A 23,407-nucleotide genomic window follows, 5' to 3' on the forward strand; every position below is an offset into this window, starting at 1 on the left:
GGATTGGATGTGAATGCTTGTTTTAATAAGTGCTCTTCATAAATAGGAAGAGACGTGCCATTTAATTAGGCAGAGTGTAGACCTACACCACACCGACAACTAATCCAAGGTGTTCTTATTTGGAGCTGAGTGCTTCGGTGGAGGTGTGGAAACCTTCACATTTTGCGTCTGTATAAAGTAAAAACTGTGAGATCATTTCCAAACAAGATCTTTGTTAAAAAAGGGTCTGAAATATGCGCTATGAACATGATATATTCTGCATGTCCCAAGGATAAAGTCAGCGTTCACACCAGCTGATGGAACCATGATGGTTCATGAAGAAGACATAAAGAAATGGCATTGTTATTGTTTTGCAGTGTAGAGCCGGTTTGCCCTCAGATTAAAGTACAGCATTATAGACACAAAATATCATTTCATATAATTGGTTTGGGCAAGAGAGAACCGCTAACGTTGTACTAAAAACAGAATTGTGTCTGTCCTCTTAATGAAGGACTTGCTAATGCTCTCAGATTACATTTGCGTAGATGAACACACTTTTTTTATCCTTTTCTAACAATGTTGCTCCTGTGTTTTGGGGTTTGGGAATGAAAAGAAACTCCCTTAAACTCTGTATGTATCTGTATGTATTTTCAAATATCTTACGTGGTTTTGTCTTTCACAATTTAGATTTTATATAATTTTGTGTTTTATATAATTTTGTGCTATAAATGCCATAGTGCAAACAAATAAATATTATTATTGAGCTGCTAACCATTGAGAAGATTGTTACTGTCGGTATTTCCCCTTTAAATGCTTTTTTTAAATGATAAAAAAACTCATGCAATTTTAAGTCCGTTCAGAAACTGAACCTACTGAAAGATAATTTTAGCCTTCAGAATGTTTTAATTAATAAATTGTGACTTCATTTCTATTGTTAATACAGACTAATACAATCTTTCTTTCTCTCCATGTCGCCAAGGCCGAGTTCTACAAATAAATGCCCGGACTGTTACTTTGGAACTTTCCATTGATATTTTGATTGTGTCAATATGCAGAAAGAGTGCGTGGGGAAATTCCAAGATGCATCAGTCATTTCCAAGCAGAGCTCTTACTAGATGGTTTGTTGCAACACAGAGTGTCACTGTAAGAAAACAACCTCTTCCACTACGTGGTCCTCCTTCATTATGAAATGTTTTCCCCAAAACAAAACAATGCGTGTGTCGTTTTACAGTCCTCCCGTTCTCACTCACAACATCTGGTTTTAGAGAATTTGCTGGAGTTCACCAGAAAGCTTTTCTTCTATTTTTTTTCCCCCTCCATTCGACTTCCTGTCCTGACGTGCTCCGTTGTACAGCTGTGATTGGCTGCCGTGTTCTTTTTTTTATTTATAACTTCCCTAAAAAACAAAAACACAAAGCGATAAGCTGACAGTGAGTGCAGTAGTTTACAGTGCAGTTTGGAGTCTCTGAATGTCCACTTAACCCCTGCGACGGTAAAACAGAGGAATGCCAACAGGAAGGGAAGAAACCGCTGCTTTCTGGAAGAACTTAGAAGTGAGGGGAAGAAGTCGTCTCTCAACCACAACAGAAAGTGAAGTATGAGCAGTGAGTACCAGCCACTGTCCTCAGCACAGTCATGCAGTTTATTCATTGGTATGTATGTCGTCCTGAAAGTTTCACTTTTCATTTCCTGAGGAACATATATTACACTTCCATATTTTAATAGTAGACATCTGATATTCTTTATTTGATATCATAATATGTGTTGACCACTCTGAGGCCAGGGCATGTATCTGTCAATCCCTCCAAGGACCACTCCTTGATCTGTCAATCCCTCCAAGGACCACTCCTTGATCTGAGCATTACTCAGCCATTTATGATTCTTCCTGTTCCTACTTTCAGCAAATTACAAAGCATTAAGCAGATGAAATTATGACAATGTATTGTAGTTTTCAGAAAGATGTAGTTGAAAGTGGTAAAGTTATACATGGAGAAACCATTTTTTTGTTTTGTTTTGTTAATTAGGGTATATGCAAATATTGTGCTAAAATGAATAAGTCACTATCTTAAATAGCTTAATGAAAAATCTGTATCTCTAAATCATTTACATATGAGTTTGTACATAAGCAAACAGATACAAGCCAGTTGTGTGGCACATGCAATTAAAAACTACTTGACTCACATTGTTATACATGGCTAATTATAGTGCCTTTAAATGAGCTGCATTGCACGTGCAATGAATCCCCTCTCTCCGACACTCCTTGTTAAAGAGCCACTCAGTTCAGAGCTTGGCGAGGCTTGAAGAATGACCCTGATGACGTCATCAAGGCTAATTCAGCTTGGTCTACAAATTCATAACAGAGGAGGAGTTCAGCAGGCAGGGGGTCTAGTGAAAAGATGGGTTTGGAGAAGCATATGTGCCCCTTTAACTCGTGAGGCCTTGCAAATATGGGAAATATTAGTAGTCTGTCACCAAGTCCTGTGACTGTAACAATATGAACATATGTCTCTCAAACATTAAAGGCCCTTCGCCGATCATTTAAAAAGTGAATAGATTATTAATCCACCGTTTCACTTGAATGTAGCTTGTGGAAATGAATGAATCGGCACATTATCTGGTGCCCTTTATGTGCCGTCACAGTTTGATTCATAGCTGCTGAAACCGTGGTCATTGCCGACCTAAATCATTTCTTGTGCAAAGCTGCGTTTTCTCTTCTTGTTTCCATTTTAAGGTGGTGTCCATTTTAAAACTCCGAGAGCTTTTGGGCCAATTGGGACGGCTTCCTTACTCTGAGATGCCCCAATATGACATATCTTTATACATTATAAGTGTATTCATGTGCTGTAGGTGTGTCGTGTAAAGCAACCTGCCATAAATGTGAGCTGCTATCCGTCACATGTTTTTCCTTTATTGCTTCCATGTCAGTTAAAATGACGAGAGGCATTTCAGCGGGTAGTTTTGCTCTCTAATCTCATTGTGTGCCTTGGATCACATCGTAGTTCAAATAGATGAGCAGAAGAAAAAAAGAGTTGAATTATAGCTTGAAGGAATCCTGAATTCTCATTGGTTGGAAAAACACTAACAGCTGCCTTCATCTAGAGGTGCTCTCGGCCTGCGCTTGGAAGTCGTGACGGCCGCGGTGTTAACTTACCAGTCCCCCAACCCCCACTCAACCCCCCCGTAGCCAGATGGCTGTCACACAGGAGGTTCCTTGCCCAGACCATGCTGATTTCCCATCATTCTTTTGTTAATGAGGTCGTTAGCAACGCAACGGACAATTAAATGATCTCAATCTGGCATCCCCCCCCCCCCCCCCATTTGTTTACTGTATGGTGTACTGTACAGCGTTTCGAAGCGCATCATATGACACTGCTCAGTTCGTCTGGCCGCTCTGGGTTCCTATCTCCGGATTCACGTCCGTGGCTCTTTGCAGGAGGGAACTAAACCCTCGCTGGCAGACGCCCACCACTAAAGCCCATTTTCAGACAGTCGAGTAGTACAAACAGAGCTCTTGATAGAGCTTGTGTCGGTACGTTCTCCTCTGTGATAGCAGAGATCAGCGTCTCCAACTGACTAAATTTGTTTTAGTACATCACCGCCCTGCATGGTAACAACACAGCCCGGAGCTGCTGCTGCAGGGGGAAGTTTTGTTTGCTGCTAAACCGTGCGTCGAGGGTGACTTCAGCCAGTTAGTCGAGCACTCACCTTCATGTGAAACGCTGCCGAACACTGACACCCCTGACAGTTAATTACGGGTGTCACAGATCACGCAGACGTGTCAGCTCTGCTGCGATTGACGCGCCGCCTGTTTACATCTCTGTTGTAATGTTGTTTTCTACTTATTTTCACAGCAAGTACATCCGTTATTTAGCTCTAGAAGTGCCTCGGGGCTTGCCATAATGATCGTAAAAGCAGCACCAATTCGAGGGAGTGAAATAAAAATAAAATAAAAAAAGGACTTGTGGGTATAATTGGTGAACCTGCCATCACAGTAACTTTGGAAATATTTTTGGTTGGGCTGTTGAAACACGAACACAGTGTGGCTGTCATACTCTATATGGATGTCTCTGCATGGCTCCATTATTTCCTACAAACGCCTCTACACACACACAAAGTTATTTTGACTCAGTGCAAACCAACTAAACTTGATATTATATTGTCAGACAGGCGGACGAAAAGGAAGCAAACATGCAGCCTGACTTTTGACACACAGTTGTAAAGTGCCATTAGTATGCCAGGTGGCTAGTGTCAGTAACAGGGAGGAATAGGTAGTGGCACCCAGACACCACACATTTATCGAAAATTGCCAGGTTTAAAAAAACTTTTTATCACAATGGTCGTTGGGAAGGGGAAATAATAATAATAATAATAATAATAATAATAATGCATTTAATTTATATAGCGCTTTTCATAATACTCAAAGACACTTCACATAATTAAAACATCCTAAAAGCTAAAAAAATTAAAATAAGAATAGCTAAAATACAGGTAAAACAAATAAAACAAATAAATAGGGACTTTCTGAGTCGCTCGGACCCTGATAAGAAAACAAAAACAAAAACAAACAATCACACATTAAAAGCAGTTCTGAACAGGTGGGTTTTGATTTGCGATTTGAATGAGGAAAGATCAGTGCAGTCTCGGATGAGTTTGGGGAGAGAGTTCCAGAGGGAGGGGGCAGATATGGAGAAAGCTCTGTAACCCCACGTCCGGTGCTTGGTCCTATGTGGGATGGACAGGAGATCATCAGAGGACCGGAGCTGACGGGATGGAGTGTGGTGGTGGAGCAGGTCGGTGAGGTAGGAGGGGGCCTGATTATGGAGGGCTTTGTGAGTGAGGAGAAGGATTTTGTATTGGATCCGTTGTGGGACGGGGAGCCAGTGAAGGCTCTGGAGAACAGGGGTGATGTGATCACGGGAACGGGAGTGGGTGAGCAGGCGAGCAGCTGAGTTCTGGATGTATTGGAGTTTGTTTAGGATTTTGGAAGATGTGCCATAAAGAATACTATTGCAATAGTCAATTCTGGAGGTGATGAAGGCGTGGATTAAAGTTTCAGCAAAAAAAATGTTTCCTTCTATTTCACAGCTTGTCTCTGAGACGTGAATGCGAGGTGAGATATATGCCTGGTCAGTAATAAAATCTGCTTACACAGAATCTGATGGGGCTACATTTAAAAAATAAAAAACAACACCCTTTGATTAAAAGATTTTTCTCCCGAAGATAGATTTCCACCTGAAGCGATCACGTTCAACCAGAGGCCTAAAAGAGACGGGAGCTTCTGAGGCAGCAGTTTACACACAGATGACAGCTAGCCCTCACTGCTGTCTCCCAATGTTCTTTATGGGATGAAACCAACAAATCTAGCTTCGAGCTACTGTCCAACAATTTAGCTTCAAAGCTCCTGTTTGAGAATCATCAGTAACGGAGACACTAGCAAAGTTTTACTGTTTTAACCCGAGAGATGCAGGTTGCTGTGGCTAACCCCCGGGGGCTAGGAGTACATGTGTGGCAGCAAGCGCATGATGTATTTATGTATGCATTTTAATGTCCGGCTCATTTTGCTGCAAGATTTTGGGCATCGTCTCAGCCGAGAGCTCAAAGCATGTTGTTGTACATGAAGGCAGCGCAAGACGCATGGTTGTTAGCAATTAGCAACTCCTGATCCTTCTTTTCCCCCTTGTTGCCAAACACAGTCTTACATCAGACAAGGCCTCAACACATCCTGTTCAGTTTCATGAGCTAATGTTGAGCAATGATGAAATAGCCACTTTGCAACAAGATAATAATTTGGGAAAAGGGTGTGTTTTTTTCTGTATTAAAGTGTGTTATCTCTGCTGAATAAAAAAATTATAAAATAGTTCATGTCAATGATAATTTTGGTCTTACATAACACAATTTGGCACGTAAATTAAAATAATATCACAAATAGAAAAAGAGAAGAAAAACATTCTAGCAGAAAAATAATCATTAGATTGTGTTTGCCATTGTCACTCTCACCTCTGTGCCGTTGTGTTCATTGTCTAGTTGGGAATGTCAACCAGCTACAATTACCTTTAATGCCCAGACTCACTTTGCCACGCTCCCACCGGGAACAAAATAAAGGACTAATGCTCTAGGGAGCTGTAGAGTGTGTGTTGAACACTGTAATGGGGGAAAAGAAGTCCCAGTATGAGTGGGAATATTTGCACAACTCTGTGAAGAACATATACCCTGATCTACAACAATAAACTCTGAGCCAATAAACAATTCCCTGACCGGCAATAACTCCGATCATGGACCCGGGATTAGCCTTTGATGCAACGTGAAATCAGTGCAAACCATTCACAACTTCCATCTTCTCCTCTAGAGACGTCAGAGTGCTTCATATGCAGGGATGTTGAACTTCAAGCCAGTGACCCGCTGAGGCATTTCTGTGACTGCAAGAATTTACTTGCCCATCACTTGTGTCTGTCCACGTGGATCCAGAAGGTAAGAGATACTTTCCACATAGGGAGCCTTGATATTCCCATCATCAGCCATTTGTCAAAATGTGAACGGGGGGAAGGGGGTGAATGTCTTTGTTGGACTTCTCGCAGTGAATAAATGTGTTTGCCATGTTTGCATTCCTTATTGAGACAAAACATATCCGTTTGCCTCAAGGTAATGAGCTACCTTTCAAATAGCAATACCAATTAGTTTTAATGAGGGTTGCTAACAATGATAACACGTCATCGGTATGCAGCTGAAACGGCGAGGAGTGCCTCATAATGGACTGGCAGGGATCCAGCAAGCTATCATGCACCCGGACACCTGTCACCCACCGCAAAATTACTCATTAGCATCTGTAACACTCCTTGAACCAGTAGTTGTGTCGTTATAACGGCCACTGATGTGGTGCACTGCACCGCCCGAAAAAAGACCCCGCTCCGCTCCTCTTTTCTCAGTTAATGAAATGTACGCTTCTGTCGGTGGCATACATTTCTCCTTCTGTTCTGTCCCGGTGCTCATTGCTGCTCATGCTAATTACTCCTCCTCCATTAATTCCCAGCAAACCGTTGCTGCCGCTGCCAGCGGAATAGTATAATTACCGCTGTATAAGTATTTCACAAGAAATAAAAAAAAGTTCAAGTTAAAAAGTAAGCGAGGAGAGGTGTGTTGACGCGAGAATGGAAATGTAACTTCAGATTTGTACCTTTCAGCCGCAACTTATTTTTTACAGGACTAATACAGCTCTTCTGCATGCAAATTATTTATTATATCGTGTGATATGAAAATGCACTTTAGGAGCATGGACAGACGTTTCTTTATACTTAATGTAACTACCTTAAAGGGCATCATGATAACCACAATGTGGTACTATTATCACTGGCTGGCACTGAGCACAACAGCATACAATATTCTGTCATTTAAATCTGCACTATAACCACCCATTACTAACGAACCATTTTCTTTTATTAACAATGTCTAAATTTGAATATGTATGATATGAAAAGGGTCACTCGTAGTCTGAATCCACAACAATTATCACCCAAACCTTGCTTTCCCCCTCTGCTCTTCCGAGCTGTATTTAGCTCATCATTTTGGTTTCACACCACACAACTTTACAACTTTTATATATGTCCTGTGTTAGTAGCAGTGGGACACTGCGGAGGAGAAAAGGCTTGAATGAACACACGGTAAAGTTCAAAGTATGAACACGACAGACTGAAGTTAGCAGCTAGCTTGTGAGCATAGCTGTCGGTTAGCAGCTAAAGAGCCCAAAACAGAGCTAACACGTGAGCAACATCACTCCACAAGAAGGCGTTGGTTTCCTAACTTATTCCCCACATCAGCTTTATGAAGGCATCACAGGTGATATTTAACTTCATGTGGAGCTGCTAAATGTAATACAAAATTGCTCGAGTGTCGCATTGACTGCAGCGCAGATCCAGCAGATCCAGTGAAAATTAATTAAATCAGTGTAGGCTATCTTACTCACTTTTGGACTTTATCGCTCTACCGAACGCCTGCTTCCATCTGAGGTACACAGAGTGCAGCACTAAATAATAACATCCAGATCTAATTCTGCATCACAGTGTACTGTAACTGCAAGTTACCGCACTGATGATAATATAGGAATTAGCTATTATTACATACAGCCATTGCATATTATTGTTTTTTCCGTTTTTTGCCATCCACTGCTGTGTGCTTTGGGTCCCTTTGGATACTCCACAAGTGGTAGACAACATGCTACAGCAGCCCTTTCATCTGCAACACCCAGCTGTCAGAGTGAAGAGCCACTTCCATTAAGTGTGTGTCTTCCCACTATACAATTATATACAGACACGCACGCTCAGGCTTGTGAAGCGGGCGCACACACCAGCGCGGAACACCAATCTCTGCCGAGAGTGTGCGCCGATGCTACAAGGCTACTTTAGTTTTTTGTGTGTGTGTGTAAGTGAGGCAGACAGGGCGAAACAGAGAGAGAGCGTACAACCTTTTAGAGTGCTCAGGGTAGGGAGCCCCTTTCCCTTTTACAGAACAGAAATCAGCAATTGACCTGTCACTTTTGCTCTGATAGCCATCTTTGGAAAGCAGGTCATGCACATATGTCTAAAGTGCCTCTTAACCGCATTTTATGAAGCCAGAAAATGTAATCCAATAATGATTTGATTTGCGAGAGAGAGAGAGAGAGAGAGAGAGAGAGAGAGAGAGAGAGAGAGAGAGAGAGAGAAAGAGAGAGAGCGCCGTTACCGCTCCTCAAAGCGGCTTGAACAAAAAGGAAAAAGGGCAAATTCCACGTCCTTACTTAATTTCGCCAACAACAGCATCGTGCAGATGTTGTCACTAAACAGCGGGCGGGCTGAGTTCAAACACAACAAAACAGCGCTGGCATTCACTTCCACAACTGTTGATGCACACTTCAGCATGTTTGCAGCCGAGGACTATCTGAACGATCATCATCGGCACTGAGGCGAGCCATACGCTATCTTTTTTTAGACTGCCTCATTTGTGCCCTCCCCCCCCCCATCCCCGCCCTACCACACACACAGAGGCTCTTCCATCCCATTTCAGGTTCCCAAAGACAAATAGCATGGCGCAAAACTAATTAGTAACCAGGAACTAGTTAGGAGATGCCCTTTGAAAAACATGTCCTAAGGCAGGATTTAAATATAGGGACAGAGTCAGTGACTGAGTGTGCCTAGGAGATCCCGGCCTCCAGGCGCGGCAGCACTTTGACCCCTGACCCTCATTACAGGGAGTGCATTCCTAGAGGGGTGAAACCCCTCGCAGCACAAATGTGCAAGGGCATGGGAGGACTGTATGGCTCGCACCACACCAGTCGAGCGTGGAGGCCTGGTGTGTCTCATCGTCTGACCCAACGATGGCTTGACAAGATACAAAGCGAGGATGCAGGCTTTTGGGAAAGTAATGGCATACACATGGCATCCCGACGGATAAATATGTTTTAAATTTTTATGCATCTGGTTCTACTGTTGAAGTTGATGCGAGTGGTATCCTTCAAAAAATATTTGCTCTTGAGAATTTGTAACCCCATCCATCTGGAATAAAATGCATAGTAGTTATAGGGAGGGAGGAGTGTGTGTGTGTGTGGGGGGGGGGGGGGGGGGGGGCTGATATGGACTGGCATGCTAGATATGGAATTAATTTAGTGGAGAGTGAAGCATTGACCAAAGTGTGAACACGGGAGTCTACATGCTGATGTGTATTATACACGTGTTTAATCTGTGACAGAATTGTGTGCTCATGTCAGCAAGCATGCACTTGCCTGTAAGTGTACGTGCCTGCATTTCCCTTTAATTGCAAGTTGGTGTAAATATTGAGCCCCCCCCTACCACTACCACACACACACACACACACACACACACACTCACACTCACGTCGTCTCTCATGGGTTGATAATTCTCATTGCTGCAAACAGACTTGGTTTACATTCATTAGGCCGACACTCACAGCAATCAGGCCACAGTGCCGGGGGCAGTGGCCCTCTCTATAAAATCGCATTGCCTAATAGCAGTGTTCTATAATTATATGCCATTAACATCTATCAAAACATGCTCCTGCATGCCATGCATATTAGCAGCGGATTTGGCAGTTTGTGTTTGTATAAAATGCCCATCGTTATTATTAGCGTCCTCCGATAGTTAGCACCAGCTTGAAGGTTATTATTGCCCACGTTATTTTCTGTCTCATGTGCAGTTTGGTCCTGTGAGGTGGTACACATGGAAGTGTGTGCGTCAAAACGACATCTCCCGGGCGTTATGTATGTCTATCTATTCATTATTATATATCTGCGGTTTGCCAGGAAGTAGAAAACAAAACAATCGTGGACACAACGCACACAGAACCCAATAACAGTGCAAATATTCTATATTCTAAAATTAGGTTGTTTCCCATTTTGATATTGATATTAAAACTTTTTTGGTTAAAAATGCAATCAAACAGTTATAATTAGCTTATTGAGCAAAACACAAACAATGGATTTGTCACTCATGCATGTCATTTTACAGAAAGTCATTCTTTAGAACTGTTGTTTTGATGATTTTCTCGGCACTAAAATTACTTTCAAATAATTGTTTCCTCAGGGATGTGGGAGTGAAAACAGGCTGCGCTGCATCATCTGCAAAGCCAAGGTAAGTGTATTGATGCGCGCAAGTTCAGAGAGGGAGGGTATTATGAAAATTCAATGAGAGATCTGATGATGTCTCATTCTTTTAATCTCACTTGTGTGAAATGTAGGTGGCAGGCTTTTAAACAAACACCGTTTAAGTCATTAAACAGTGGCTGCATCTCACAAAACAGATTTAAGCAGAGCAGATCCATAATACTAATGAGCAATCAGGTCTTTGTTTTGCCCCGTGATTTAGCTGATTTTCCAGCCGTTGTGTTGCTTGTAAGCTGTCTTATATTCCTTATTATTGCAGCAGAGCACTCGCTGCGGAAAAAGGAGGGAGAGACATTACAATATTTGGCAAAGGATACAGGCCATGTAATGACCAAATCTGTATTCATTTCATGAGCAGAAATTAATCACGCCTTGCTGTGGTACATTCCTAATGCAAATTTTCCCGTCAACACATTGGGTCTTGTGTTTGTGAGTTTGTTCGCATGACACGGCGGAGCTGATCTGTCATCACAGATGGGGTTGCATGCCGGATAAGGTGGCCACATCACTAACCATCTCTGATTAGGAAGTATGCTGTTGATGTGTTGTATGTATTCATGCTTGTGCCGTGGGTCAAAGCTTCAAAAGCTGGCCACAGAGTGTTTTATTCATTGTTTGCTCCGCAGCGGCGGCGTTTGCTGCCTGCTCTCGTGTCTATGTATGGGAGGGATCCGCTCTGAGTGGAAGAAAATGTCACAGTTACTCTGACAACGACCTTTCAGGATTTTAAAGATATTTTAAACATGAAATCACACGGACACACAGATTCACACACGGATGAAAGTTAAAAGAAACAGTCTGCGGGGAAGTCTCCACTGATCGTTGTTATTCATCTAGGAATTTGTCTTTGTCTCCGTTTGGGGTCAAAGACTAATTGTTCCAGAGCGTCTCAATTACATACAGCTTGAGTTTGTTTCCAACAGGGTGATGAGTATGTTTGTGATCGTTGAATTCTTTTCAATTCTTCTATGCCAGTTTAAATGTAATGATGCTGTGGTTGTTGGACGTATTTTTCTAAAGCGGATAAAATAGCTTTTGGACATATTTGTAACAGCAGCATTTAAGCTTGAAGTCCCAATGTGGGGCGTTGGCCTTGGCAGTGGCTGACTGACTTTTTATAGTCAGGGTCTCTAGGAGACATGCTGTTAACGTTTGTGTTGTGCTACTGACTGGAGAACATCATCATCATATATCCTACAAACATTGATATTAGTGGGTTATCAACCATTACCGACTCACTTAATATTTGGGAGGACGCAAATGTATTCCAGTTTGTCTTACACTCAGAACGAGGACACTAGTTAGCTGGACTTATTAGCTCACACTTTCCGACTAGTTAATCTAGCTTCCACTAGTTAGCCAAGCAAGGCTTTGACCTGAAAGGTGCTAACTAGTTAGCCAAGATTGTTTCCAATAAGAAAAACCTTAAACCTTCTGAGTAATTGGCAGCTCCTACACAGTGTGTCTGTCCTGCGTACCATGAAGGACATGGTGTACCTCGCTGTAGTTGGCTGTTTCTTTCATTGGTCCAGTTGTTGTGACGGCAAATGGCCACACTGTCAAAACTCACAAAGAATTCCACTTGAAAAGTGGAAGCTAGCAAGCCAGGCTAACTAGCTTCCATGGAATATGTAGGCCTATTAGAAAAAAAATAAAATCAACAGAAAGAGTTTCTCTTTCACAAATTTTTTTTTTACAAGATTCAAATGTAAACATAATGTAACTCAATGCAATCTGTTAACCGCTGATGGCTCTGTTAGAAGCAGGACTGCGTTAGGGAGAGAACTCTTGTTGTCGGCAGACAAACCGATTACCCTGAGCAGCCTGCATGGGAATGAAGTACAATATAATCGGCCTACGTGTCTGATTAAGTCAGTTGTTCAGAATGTTGCTACGTGGTTAGCACCGTTATTTAGCCAAGCAGGACGGTGACGCCAACCGGCTGCGAACAGCTAATACGAACTAGATCTCCTCATGCCAACATTCACAATGTAGCATTTCAGGGACTGGCGATTAGTCATTTATTAATGACGATCTCCCAGTTGCATATTTTAATATCTCAGCCCCTGATAAAGATCACATGTATTTGTCACTTGCCCGATCGGACAACTGCATGAGGCATTCCACTTGCCCGAACACAGAGTTGACTTGCCCCAGGCAAGCATTAATGTCGAGCCCTGCCTAAAATTATTCTCCGCAGGAGTTTACTGATTTGCTGTACAAAATAAGGTCCCCACAATATATTTCAAGTGAGGTTTTGGAAATGCTACCATGAGTTGTCATGTTAGCCAACAGGCTCTTACCTAACTGTAACGGTCTGACAGTATTTGGCTGCAGGCAAACACGTTTAAAAAAAATAAGCTTTAGGTGTTACAACCAATTTGGCTCTTCTCTTACCTAAGAAGGGACATTTCTTGCACTTGTGCAGCCTCTCTAACTGACCGTTGCACTTGTCTTAGTCCATTGTACCGATGGCATCGTCATCAATTATTGATGCCTGGCAGAGACATCCCACGGAGAGTCCAAGCAGCCGTGAACAGGAGTTAGCAGCGGGACTGGCGAAGGCTGCGAGTGGCAGCGGTGCCATTTAGAGAACGATTGTTGGGAAACTGTATATTGATATGAGCTCTGCTGTAGTGAGTTAATGCATCAGTATAATAACATTTTAATGTCGGCAGTGGCACGGCCATTTAATATGTTTCCTCAGAGAGATGTATATGTACATCAGCGATGACTGTAATGATGGTTGTGATAATCATTTGGTCCTGCGCTGCTTTCACTCTGAAATGCATTACTGCAATCACCCTTGGTTAACATTAAGAGGCTTTAGTCATTAAGACTTTGAGCAAGCAGTGCTCATCTTACAATCTCCATTTCCATTTCATTTTCTGGGTTTCTTTTCTTGTTGATGCTGCTTTTTCCCCCTTATATATTGTTTTCCCCGTTTGCAACGCGGTCTCAAATGTGGGCCATTTGTACGAGTTATGCTAATTTGTTGGGGCAATGAATGCATTAATTTCATTAGCACATGGCCTCAAAGCAATAATTACCAGAGTAGGTGTGTCACAAGCAATCATGTTCAAATTTGCCAGTTAATTATTAAGATTTTGTTCGGAGGGACCTGAATTTGACACAAGTCGCCGAGGGAAAAAAAAAAGAAAAAAAGAGAGGAGAAAGTTAATGCATTCCAGTGGCCAAGGCAAGGTGCTTGTTGTTGAACACAGTGGGGGTGGCCGCGGCATTGTGGGCCTACTGGCACGATTGTTGCATGTTGACAGCTCACATTCTGGACTAATTACCGCAAATAGCAGAAGGCTAGCTGGTGCTCGGTCAATCCAGGAGGGTGTAATTATGAAGAAAAGGAGGTCCAGAGCCGCCTAATGGCCTCTGCTCCCTTTGAGTGGAGTCCGGTGGAGGAGAGGCTGGTTTGGGAGCTCTGACAGAGGAAGCACATTCACAGCCCTGATTAGCCTTTGTCTGACACAGAGCTGGGGGTCAGCAGGACAGGTGTCTAATGATGCACTCCTAATAAAAAAATTACAATTCTTCTTGGTTCCTCACCTGATAATTTTCAGAGCTATATTGGTATAACTGGGTTGCTATTTGTATCTTTTCAAGGAACTTCCCTTTTCCAGTTCCTGTTTGGTAATGAATTCAGTTTGGATTTTTGTGACAGGACACAGGCTTTATAACAGTAAATAATGTTGCAACATATTTAGATTTTTTATCATGGTTGAACAAAAAAACAACAAAAAAAAGGTCCAAGACCTTCCATTTTGAAGCTCACCATATTATTTATTGAGTTGTTTGTAGTTTTCCATGGCAACCACTGCAAAATACATGTTGACATGCATTAGCTGCTTATGAAGGTTTATTTTTTTTGGGGGGGGTGGGGGGGAATCCAGATGTTCCCTCATATTTCCAGACTTTCATTTCCTGGGAACACACACATCAAAATATGTCAACACAAATGTGAAATTAGTCTTTCCCAGTGTTTTGAGCAGTCTTTATACTGCATGGATAATTGTGTAGGTCAATCCCAAAAGTTAGCATCGCACTGGATACATCAACAAAAGGGCCAATGGGATTTTTTCCATTAGACTATTTCAGAAGATAAACTTTGGCAAACAAAGGTTTATGATACTGACATGTTTTGTTCAGCAGGATACTCTTCACAAACGAACAACACTTTTATGATGTTTGAAGGGTGAAGGTTGATCTACAAACAAACTACAACAGTCTCGAGAGTGCGACTATGCGCACAAAGAGACCGTGAAGGCGGACTAGTCGACATGATGCCGTTCTGTAGTCTCATTTCTCTCACTTGTTAGCGATCGCCTTTTTGAAGACACGTAAAACGTAAAAGCTTCAGAATTCACAAGACGGGTACCTACAGACACATTTGATACCGTAGAACAAAACGTTGAAATATCTTAAGCTTGTGTTAATAACAGACCTTATTTCATACACCTCAAGACAAGGGAACCGGAAGTGCAAAAAATGCGAACTTTTTTCCAGCTTTTTTGACTCATTCCTTTGGCACTCTATCACCGACAAGCGCATCTGCAACCTGGGAAACCATGGCCGTCTACTTTTCTCAGCAGCAGATTATATATACACTGTGGCTTGGACGGCACCTAATTCCATCGTTGGCTTGGTCAAAACAAATAAAGTATAGACGTAAATTAAGATGATTTGCTAAGAATGGAACATTTCTGAGTTCAAAATACAATTTATGACACCAGAGATTGTATCGTGTTAGCATTTTACAGCTTGAGTGCCTGTTGTGTGATTTATGTATAGCTGACAGAACTGGCTTTTTAAAAAGGCAGCGGGCAATTAAAGTCATAATATTGAAATCAGACCGTCTAACAGGAGAGCTTAGTTTAAACACTACGTTCATGTAACTTCAAATCTTCTGACAATCCTGCACGGTTTCTGAACCTTTCCCACCCCGTGTCTCTCAAGTGTCTCCTTAAAGGTGCTAGTATCTCCACTCCCACCCCCCTCTTTGACCAAAAAAAAAATGTTAATCATCACTTGATTTTATATGGAAAGCAGATTATCCTTTGATTTTGATGAATGCAGCAGCTGCCAGACTCTTCATTTGACTAAAAGCAGGACATTCTGCCGAGGCCTCTCATATGTCACTAAGCCTCTGTCAGGACACTACTGTGACAGGAGATGACACATGAAAGGAATTCCTCCTCATGGCTTTCGCAGGACAATGGGACATGGCCTTGAGGTAGTGTGTGTGTGTGTGTGTGTGTGTGTGTGTGTGTGTGTGTGTGTGTGTGTGTGTGTGTGTGTGTGTGTGTGTCGCTGAGGAGTGAACCACGTTGGCACGACAATGGACACATAACAGCAGAGAGGTGTTTGCGCTTTATATCTCTTCAGGCGGACTTTCTTCTTCTTTTTTCAAAAATTGAACTGGAAATTAAATTCCCTTTGTTGTGTGTGCGGAGACATAGCTACACTATATAAATACAAATACTTTATTATATTTTTGGACAATGTTTGACACTTGAAGTCATGGCAAGGAGAAGTGTTTTTTAGTCTGTATGCATAAGAGATGAGTGCGCACAAAAAAGGCTGTCTCCCACACATAAACTGCTATTCATAAAAAAAGAATGGGCAGTGTGAATGTGTGCACCTCAAGTATACATCAAACCATGCGTAAAAAAAGGCTTTCTAGAAATAGCTGCTGGGGGTACGATAAGAATGAGCCTAACCATAAAGCGAGGGACATAAAAAGTCTTTGTTTGCACAAATAGTCGTGAATCTGCACAGGGTTTCATGCAACTGACCCGTGGTCTCCACACATGTAAATGTAGATAGTATTTGTATTTAGTGCAATTCCCACACTAACTTTTGGCTGAAACTTGTGTCCCTTTTAGACTGAAGAGTCACAATTTAATCACCAGACAAAAAAAACAAAACAAACAAACACGACAGCATCTGGTTTTGTGGGATTAGGTTGCAAGCAAAATGTAATTTACATCGTAGCAGGGTCAGTCTGAAGCCATCATCCCAGACTTGGACTCTTTGTAATTTCACCCTTTTTTATTTAACCTCCATGCCCTCCCTCTCTTTCCTGCCATCCGTCCCCAAGCACAATTCATTTTTAGTTCCTGTTCGGGAGGGTCCTGAGGCTGATTCAATTAAGTTTCCTTTAATTGGCTTTCAGGCATCCCAACTGAAACTGATGGAGAATTAATAACAGCTCCAGTTGGTCTCCGAGCGCTGTTTGCAACCTTGGAAACATCCTGAAAAGTGAAGGCTAAGTCGGGCCCATTTTGGTAGTTTGATAACATAGCTGAGGAGGAAAACGTGGCCGCAGTTACTGTGTGGTCCAAGATCCTGGAATGCAATTCATCTCTTTCTCAACGGCCTGGAAGTGCGGCGCAAACTCGGTGCCCACAAAAACACAGCCGAGGACAAAGAGAACTCTGCACAAGTACAGTGGGTCTAACCATTCCTGCTTCTGCTGGAGGAGCGTGCACCGTTCTCCAGACACATCACAACCATCAATTAGTGATGAAAGATTAAAACGCCATGCCGTCCCGTCAGGCCTTTATGGCGCGTCCCACTCTTATTTGTTCTTCGCCAAAGCAAATGTCAGAAAAAGCAAACATAAGCCGGGAAAGCATTTTTTCTGATAGACGAGTAGTTCTCTGTGGGTCTGGCTCAGTCTGTGTCCAGAGAAAGAGAAATCATTTGCAGATGCATCACTACATGTAGCTAACAAAAGACTGGCTAACGATGGCTGCTGAACTGAAAGGTTTGAAGTTCACATTAACTTCTCCTCTGACTCTACTTTCCCCCCAGAGCCTTTCTTTGTCTTCACACAGCGCCAAAGCAATCATTATGCTCAGACATAATGCACCATAATGACAGTAATTTCAGTATCACATTTTCAAATGTTAGGCCTTAATTCATTGTGGTTAAGTAGCTTAGTTGTAACTCACATTTTCTGCCCTTCTTAGCTCAGGGAATGAGACGTCTGAAGGACCAGAGAGCGCCGCGTGGAGAAACATTTAAATGCTGCCGAGGCCTGCGTTAGCCTTCAGAGTTTAACTGGAGTCTTTTCTCTCACATTTGTTCCTATTGTTATTTTCTTTACATTTATATCCAACTTCTTTAAGGTGCTAAATTCAAAATTCAGAGCTATTGACTGTGCGCGGCTCTCAACATCGCCAGTTGAGACGGCGGCTCGCAGCTAACTGTCCTAACAGCGCGAGCAGTACGAGCAACGGCAACAGTGCGGACAGAACCAACAGTGTTTACCCCGGGGGAGGAGCCAGAGGGAGGGCGCCACACTTCAGTGTGACCGCCGTATGAGCTGTTTAGCTGGTGGGGGCCCGGCCGACCCGGCTATTTAAACAAAGCACAGAGAAGCTTGGATTACAACACACACAGATTACATTCCCCACTCAGGTTACTCCACTTTATCTTTTACAAAGCAAGTAGTTGTTTCCTGCTATATTAATGTGCTCTGAATATTGCATAGACAACCTTTTAATACAAAGGTTTACACAGGGCAAGATGCAGAAAATCCATAGCATACGACATTTCCATTCCATATATATATATATATATATATATATATATATATATATATTACTTATGCACTGTTCCATGGAAGACATTGTATGAATAATTAATCATTGTTTTTTTTAAAACCCCAAATTGCAGCTTCTCAAATTCAACGACTCTTTTTTTTTTTTTTTTGTCCTCTTTGATCGTGAACCGAATATCTTGGTCTGACAAAATAAAACATTTCTAAATATCGCCTTACACTCTGGAAACTTGCAAGGGGCATCTTTTGTTACAGTGCCCACGTGCGGCTCATTGTGTTTTTTTGAATCTTTTTTTTCTATAATTCTTGGACAACAACGAAGCTACTCAGAGGAACGGAATACATTTTCACCAGCAGCAACACTGGTATTGCTTTCACGCCGAACTTGCGTGTGAGTCATCGTGTCAGAATGTGTTCCTGGAGACACCGACACGAGAGCGGAAGCTACCGCTGAAGCGGTTTTCAGCACTTTGCCAGGCGTTTTTATATCTATCTGTCGACGGGGTTCGTCAACGCCGGAGCATCGCAACCGTGCAAGACGCAGTCACACAACTTCTGGTGTGTCTGAAGTTGTCTTTTTCACTTCATTTGTCCTTTTGTTCTCCACGGGTTTGGACACTGTTTGGTGCACAGCAAGAGTTTGTCAGGACCCAGTTCGTAGAGACAGTGGGGATCAAGAGAATAACATTTTGGGTTTCATCATGAATCGAATTAAAGCATATTCATTTCTCACCATTAGTGTTATCGTAATGTTTGACAGTATGATTATTCAGATGATGATTTGTTAGTATTATTTAACCCTATTTATATCAAACACCCCCAACCCCCTGCTTATAGTGAGCCAATATGGTGGCCCAAAGCCCATTTTGTGTTGGGACAGTTGTCCTAGCGTCTGCAGTGAGTAGTCAGACAGGAAAACAACATAAACCGCCTTCAGCCAGTTCAGCCCAGTGTCTCTGCTGCTGTGGAACGCGCTCAAACCCGCGCAGTTTTCAACGGCTATGCATGTTTGTTCGCGATTCAGCGTCCTCCTCAGCGGCAAAAAAGTCGCTGTGGTGCGGATCAGTATTGTCATTATAGAGGCTCCTCGCAGCCATTATGCACAGAAATCTTTCGGTCCCAAACTGAGCTGTAAATTTTGAGAGAATCTGACACCCTTGCCCAAGGGTTACAGCAGAATGCTAACGAGGCCACAGCGACATTTCCATCACCATACAGTCAGCCGCGCCATACATCAGCTCCGCGCCGAACATCTCCCAGCCACGCATGAAGTCAGTGGCAATTTCAGACGCAACACTTTATTAGTACCCCCCCCCCCCCCTTCGCTGTTATGAATGAGGCCATTTAAACAGGATTTACGATATCTTTAAAACTTGATTGCTTAGAATTTGAGAATTATTCATAAGACTAAAGCATAATTTGTCACAGAGCGAGGGCTGTTTTGGTGGGGACAAATGGTTTTGTTGTAGTTTTTTCAAACAAACTCCGTTTCATCCGCTCTTCAAATTCAGTCATTTGCATGCGCACGTGTGTCCACACGACGGATGTAATTAAAGGGAATGAGGCTCAGGTGACAACTCGCAATCAAGTTTTCTTCATAATGCGTCAGGCCGCCGCCGAGCTACGGTAACAGATATGGGATGCAAAATGATTGAGAATGTGCACACGTATTGTATTGCGCCAGCAACTTCTGCTGAAAACCGGAGAGTGCGGCGTCCGTACACAGGCACGGCTGCGATTCAGAGGCGTGAAAAGGAAATGCTATATGTGTCCGATTTTAGTTGGCTTAAAGGTGTTGCACTTGTCTCGTTTAACAGTACACTTAAGGAGTGATGTTATCTCCCCTCGAGTTACATTTCCCTATTTCGACCAAGCGAGAGAGGAAGAGGCTTCCTTGCCTTGTTACAAAGATTATTGTGCTCACTTCCTGAGGCAGTGTGACCATGCTTTGTGTGCGATGCCCAGATCATCTCGTAATTACACAAGGATCCTGAGGCAGAGGGTGGGGACCCAAGTGAAGGACCAGTTCTCACACACGCACACACACACACACGCTGCTATAGCTCGGAGGCATGGCTTACTATTGCCAGAGCCAAGAATGAGGCCTCTCAGGATAGATTTACACACAAATAAAACCAGCCTTATCTTGGCCCACATGTGAACGAGAACTGATTACACGGTCTACATTTCAATGCTCAGATTGAGAGGAGTCAATTTTCTGTAGCCTATTTAAACCAATTCTAACCTGCTAACCAATCTGATATTCACTGTTTGGAAACCGTTCTGGAGGTTGAAGATGTGGGATGTGTTTTCAGTGTTCAAACACGTGGTGCGGTTAAGTTATGTTACACTTGTTTAGCTGTGTCCTTGATTTTCCAAAAAATTGAAACACAATGAAAGACAATTGATACAATGGGGATATTTGGCAAATTTATCACTGGCTTTGTGCCATTACAATGTGGATATTATATCTCAAAAGAACAATGTCGAGGGCCACTTTACTGCCATGCTTTTGGCCACATGTGGAGTTCAGAGTACATATTTCAGGTTTCCAAAGAACAAAATGGACTTCTGAGTATCGAGCAAATGCAAAAGCGACAGTCTTTCTCACCTTAAAAACTTCACAAAAAATACTAACATACTTTGCCTACTCAGTGGCTGTTAACAAGCCCAGTGCATTCTGGTTGTTGTAGGTTGTCAACCTTTTTTGATGAAAGGGAGTACCACAGCCATTTTGCTCTGACGTCGCTTGTCATGTAGCACCGATTTCAAAAAGTATTTCCACCCATCTATTGCATTGACAAACTTGTTTTATGAAGAACCATCTTTTTATGCAGTGAAATACTTCCTTAACACCATTTTCCATGTCTTTTTTTCTTTTGCTTTAACCACAGTAATTATCGTTGTTGTAGACACGGCATAATGTAATTTTGTCACTTTCCTTACATCATTATTAGCGCATCATTATCCCACAGACACACACAGACTTGAAGTGTTAACAGGCTGCAAATGTGGTATGGTTTACATTTAACGATGTATTCATTTAACCGGCACTCTTTTTCCACAGTGACTAATAATGAGAGCATTGTAAGTCACGGTTAAATCATTGCATTATGCGTGGCTTTGATTGGCACGAAGAGGCTGAATGAAGGCACTGCGTGGCAGAAGCATGTGACCAGATGCAGATTGGGTGATCGCAGCGTTTTGTTCTGTCTGGCCCTCACCATTTATATGGGCAGCATCACAACACCTATATGTATATGAATACACACTTAGGAGCTGAGTCAGCTCAATCGTCCAATCTGTGAACTGCAGAGATTGGCTTGACTGATCACCTTGAACGTGCTCGCGTCAACAGAAAAAGGCATCAGAACTATATAAAATGACTCAATAGCACTATACCAATAAATCTATAGCAACATTCATATCGCCTCAGAACTCTCCAAAGGTCAAAAAATAAAAATTCAATAACACAAAAATAATTAGTGACTTTAACAGCAAGCATAATGATATATCTCCGTGTTATCAAACTTATTAAATCCATTCCATAAACAAAAAAAGTCTGAAAAAAACATTTTATTTAATGTCATTATACAGTAAACATGTCTACCTCCAATTAGGGGACAGGCCAAGGAAGTACAATCGCCCATTCCTCAGGGACTTTTTTTAGCAACATCCATATAAAAGAAACATTCCAGAGGTTTCAAACTATTTCAAATGGCATTCTTGAAAGCATGCGGATAAGACTTGACCTGAGCACATTTTGATTGGTCTGTTACTCTTAAAGCCATTATGGCTCAATTATTTGGTATATTACACATTATAATACCATCTGGCATGAAATTGCAGCTGCAAATACCCCATGGTCTTGTATGTTCTAATTAGTTTACATTGTTTATCGCTAATGGATTTTTCAATGTATTTTGAAGGCCAAAGTCATTGGTTTTAGTGTGAACAATGACCTTTAGGGCCATGGAGAGAGATGGAGAGGATGTGCGTTGTCTGTAAGTTATCTTAATAATTGAGTTTAATTAACTTAGATGGGAATCACAAAGGTTGACTCTGATCAATCTCTTTTTTCTATTTTATGTTCAAATGAAATGCCTTGTGTATTGGCAATTATCTGAACTGTGGGGAGGTATTCCAAAAAACTCTTTATTATCCATTAATTATTTTCAAACTAAATGTGTGTGTGTGTGTGTGTGTGTGTGTGTGTGTGTGTGTGTGTGTGTGTGTGTGTGTGTGTGTGTGTGTGTGTAAGGGACGCATGAACGCTCGCACATGCGTGGGTGTGCTTTTAGAATCCCACCCAGTCATATTGCGTCGCCTCAGCAAAGCTCTTGATTAGCTGCGGTTTTATGTTTGGATGGTCCATTTAATTAGGTTATGTACGAGATAAAGGCCAGCCAAAAGTAATCACAAGGATTATTTACTCTTGCTAATTGAGGCTCCATCTTAACACCACAACTAAAGGTTAATGGTCTCTTGGTATATTATTTACCGTCCACACTCCAGAGGCTGGCTCGCCATCACACCCGGTGGAGGAGGGAAAGGAGACTCCACAGGTATAGCGGACGGGTGGAGGGGGGGGGATGATTTGTAATTTGTAGCGTAATATTGACAGTAGTTGAACCTTGGATATTTAACTTTAAGCCTTCTGAAATACTGTACAGCCTTCATTTTAATAATCTTCCTTTGGCTCAGGTGTGATGCTCAGGTTTCCTGTAGCTTTCGGCAGGTGCAGCCCATCGCAGCTGCTAATCTCTCCTTTAACTAACCACAGATAATTCTCCATGCACAAGTAAATCATAGAGAGCGCTTTAAAGTGAATTAAAAGGTAGATTCGAAGTGACATTGTGTGATTAATTCTGCCGCTCTCTAAATGACCCTTAGCTCTGTCTTCATAGCAAAGCTGTTCTAATATTCTTTTCCAATAGTGATTAAAATTACAAAAATGTGAACCTGTAGGTTAATAAAAATGGTAATTTAACTAGTATCTGATTTAATTGACTCTGAAGAAGTACTTAAACGTGTTTGCACTCTGGAAAATCTACATGGCTCAGCGGCAAAGAAATTGGAATATCCAGCTGTCAAGATAATACATTTGACTATTTCATCACTGTAATCTTCATACAATCTCCCTTTGTACTGGTCTCTATGGCTCACCGCTAATGTAATAAATCACCTCCATGTTTGGAATTGTT

The 23,407-nt window shown here is 42.1% G+C and overlaps 1 protein-coding gene across 3 annotated transcripts in view; it reads left to right on the forward strand.

Moving 5' to 3' along the window:
- The first annotated feature begins 1,262 nt into the window (after positions 1-1,262).
- Positions 1,263-23,407, forward strand: part of LOC117729250 — a 63,959-nt gene continuing 41,814 nt past the window's right edge. Inside the window, exons 1-3 of one of the 3 annotated variants that reach the window (XR_004609349.1) lie at positions 1,269-1,631; positions 6,326-6,447; positions 10,545-10,592. Coding sequence is in view for 2 of the 3 variants with exons in the window: in XM_034530149.1 (XP_034386040.1) it covers positions 1,577-1,631; positions 6,326-6,447; positions 10,545-10,592 (225 nt within the window). In the remaining variant the exon portion in view is untranslated. Of the gene's footprint in view, positions 1,632-6,325; positions 6,448-10,544; positions 10,593-23,407 lie in introns of all 3 variants that reach the window. The other 2 variants (XM_034530149.1, XM_034530150.1) reach the window with 2 other exon arrangements.

The sequence above is a fragment of the Cyclopterus lumpus genome, chromosome 4, assembly GCF_009769545.1.
Source record: "Cyclopterus lumpus isolate fCycLum1 chromosome 4, fCycLum1.pri, whole genome shotgun sequence".
NCBI lineage: Eukaryota > Metazoa > Chordata > Actinopteri > Perciformes > Cyclopteridae > Cyclopterus > Cyclopterus lumpus.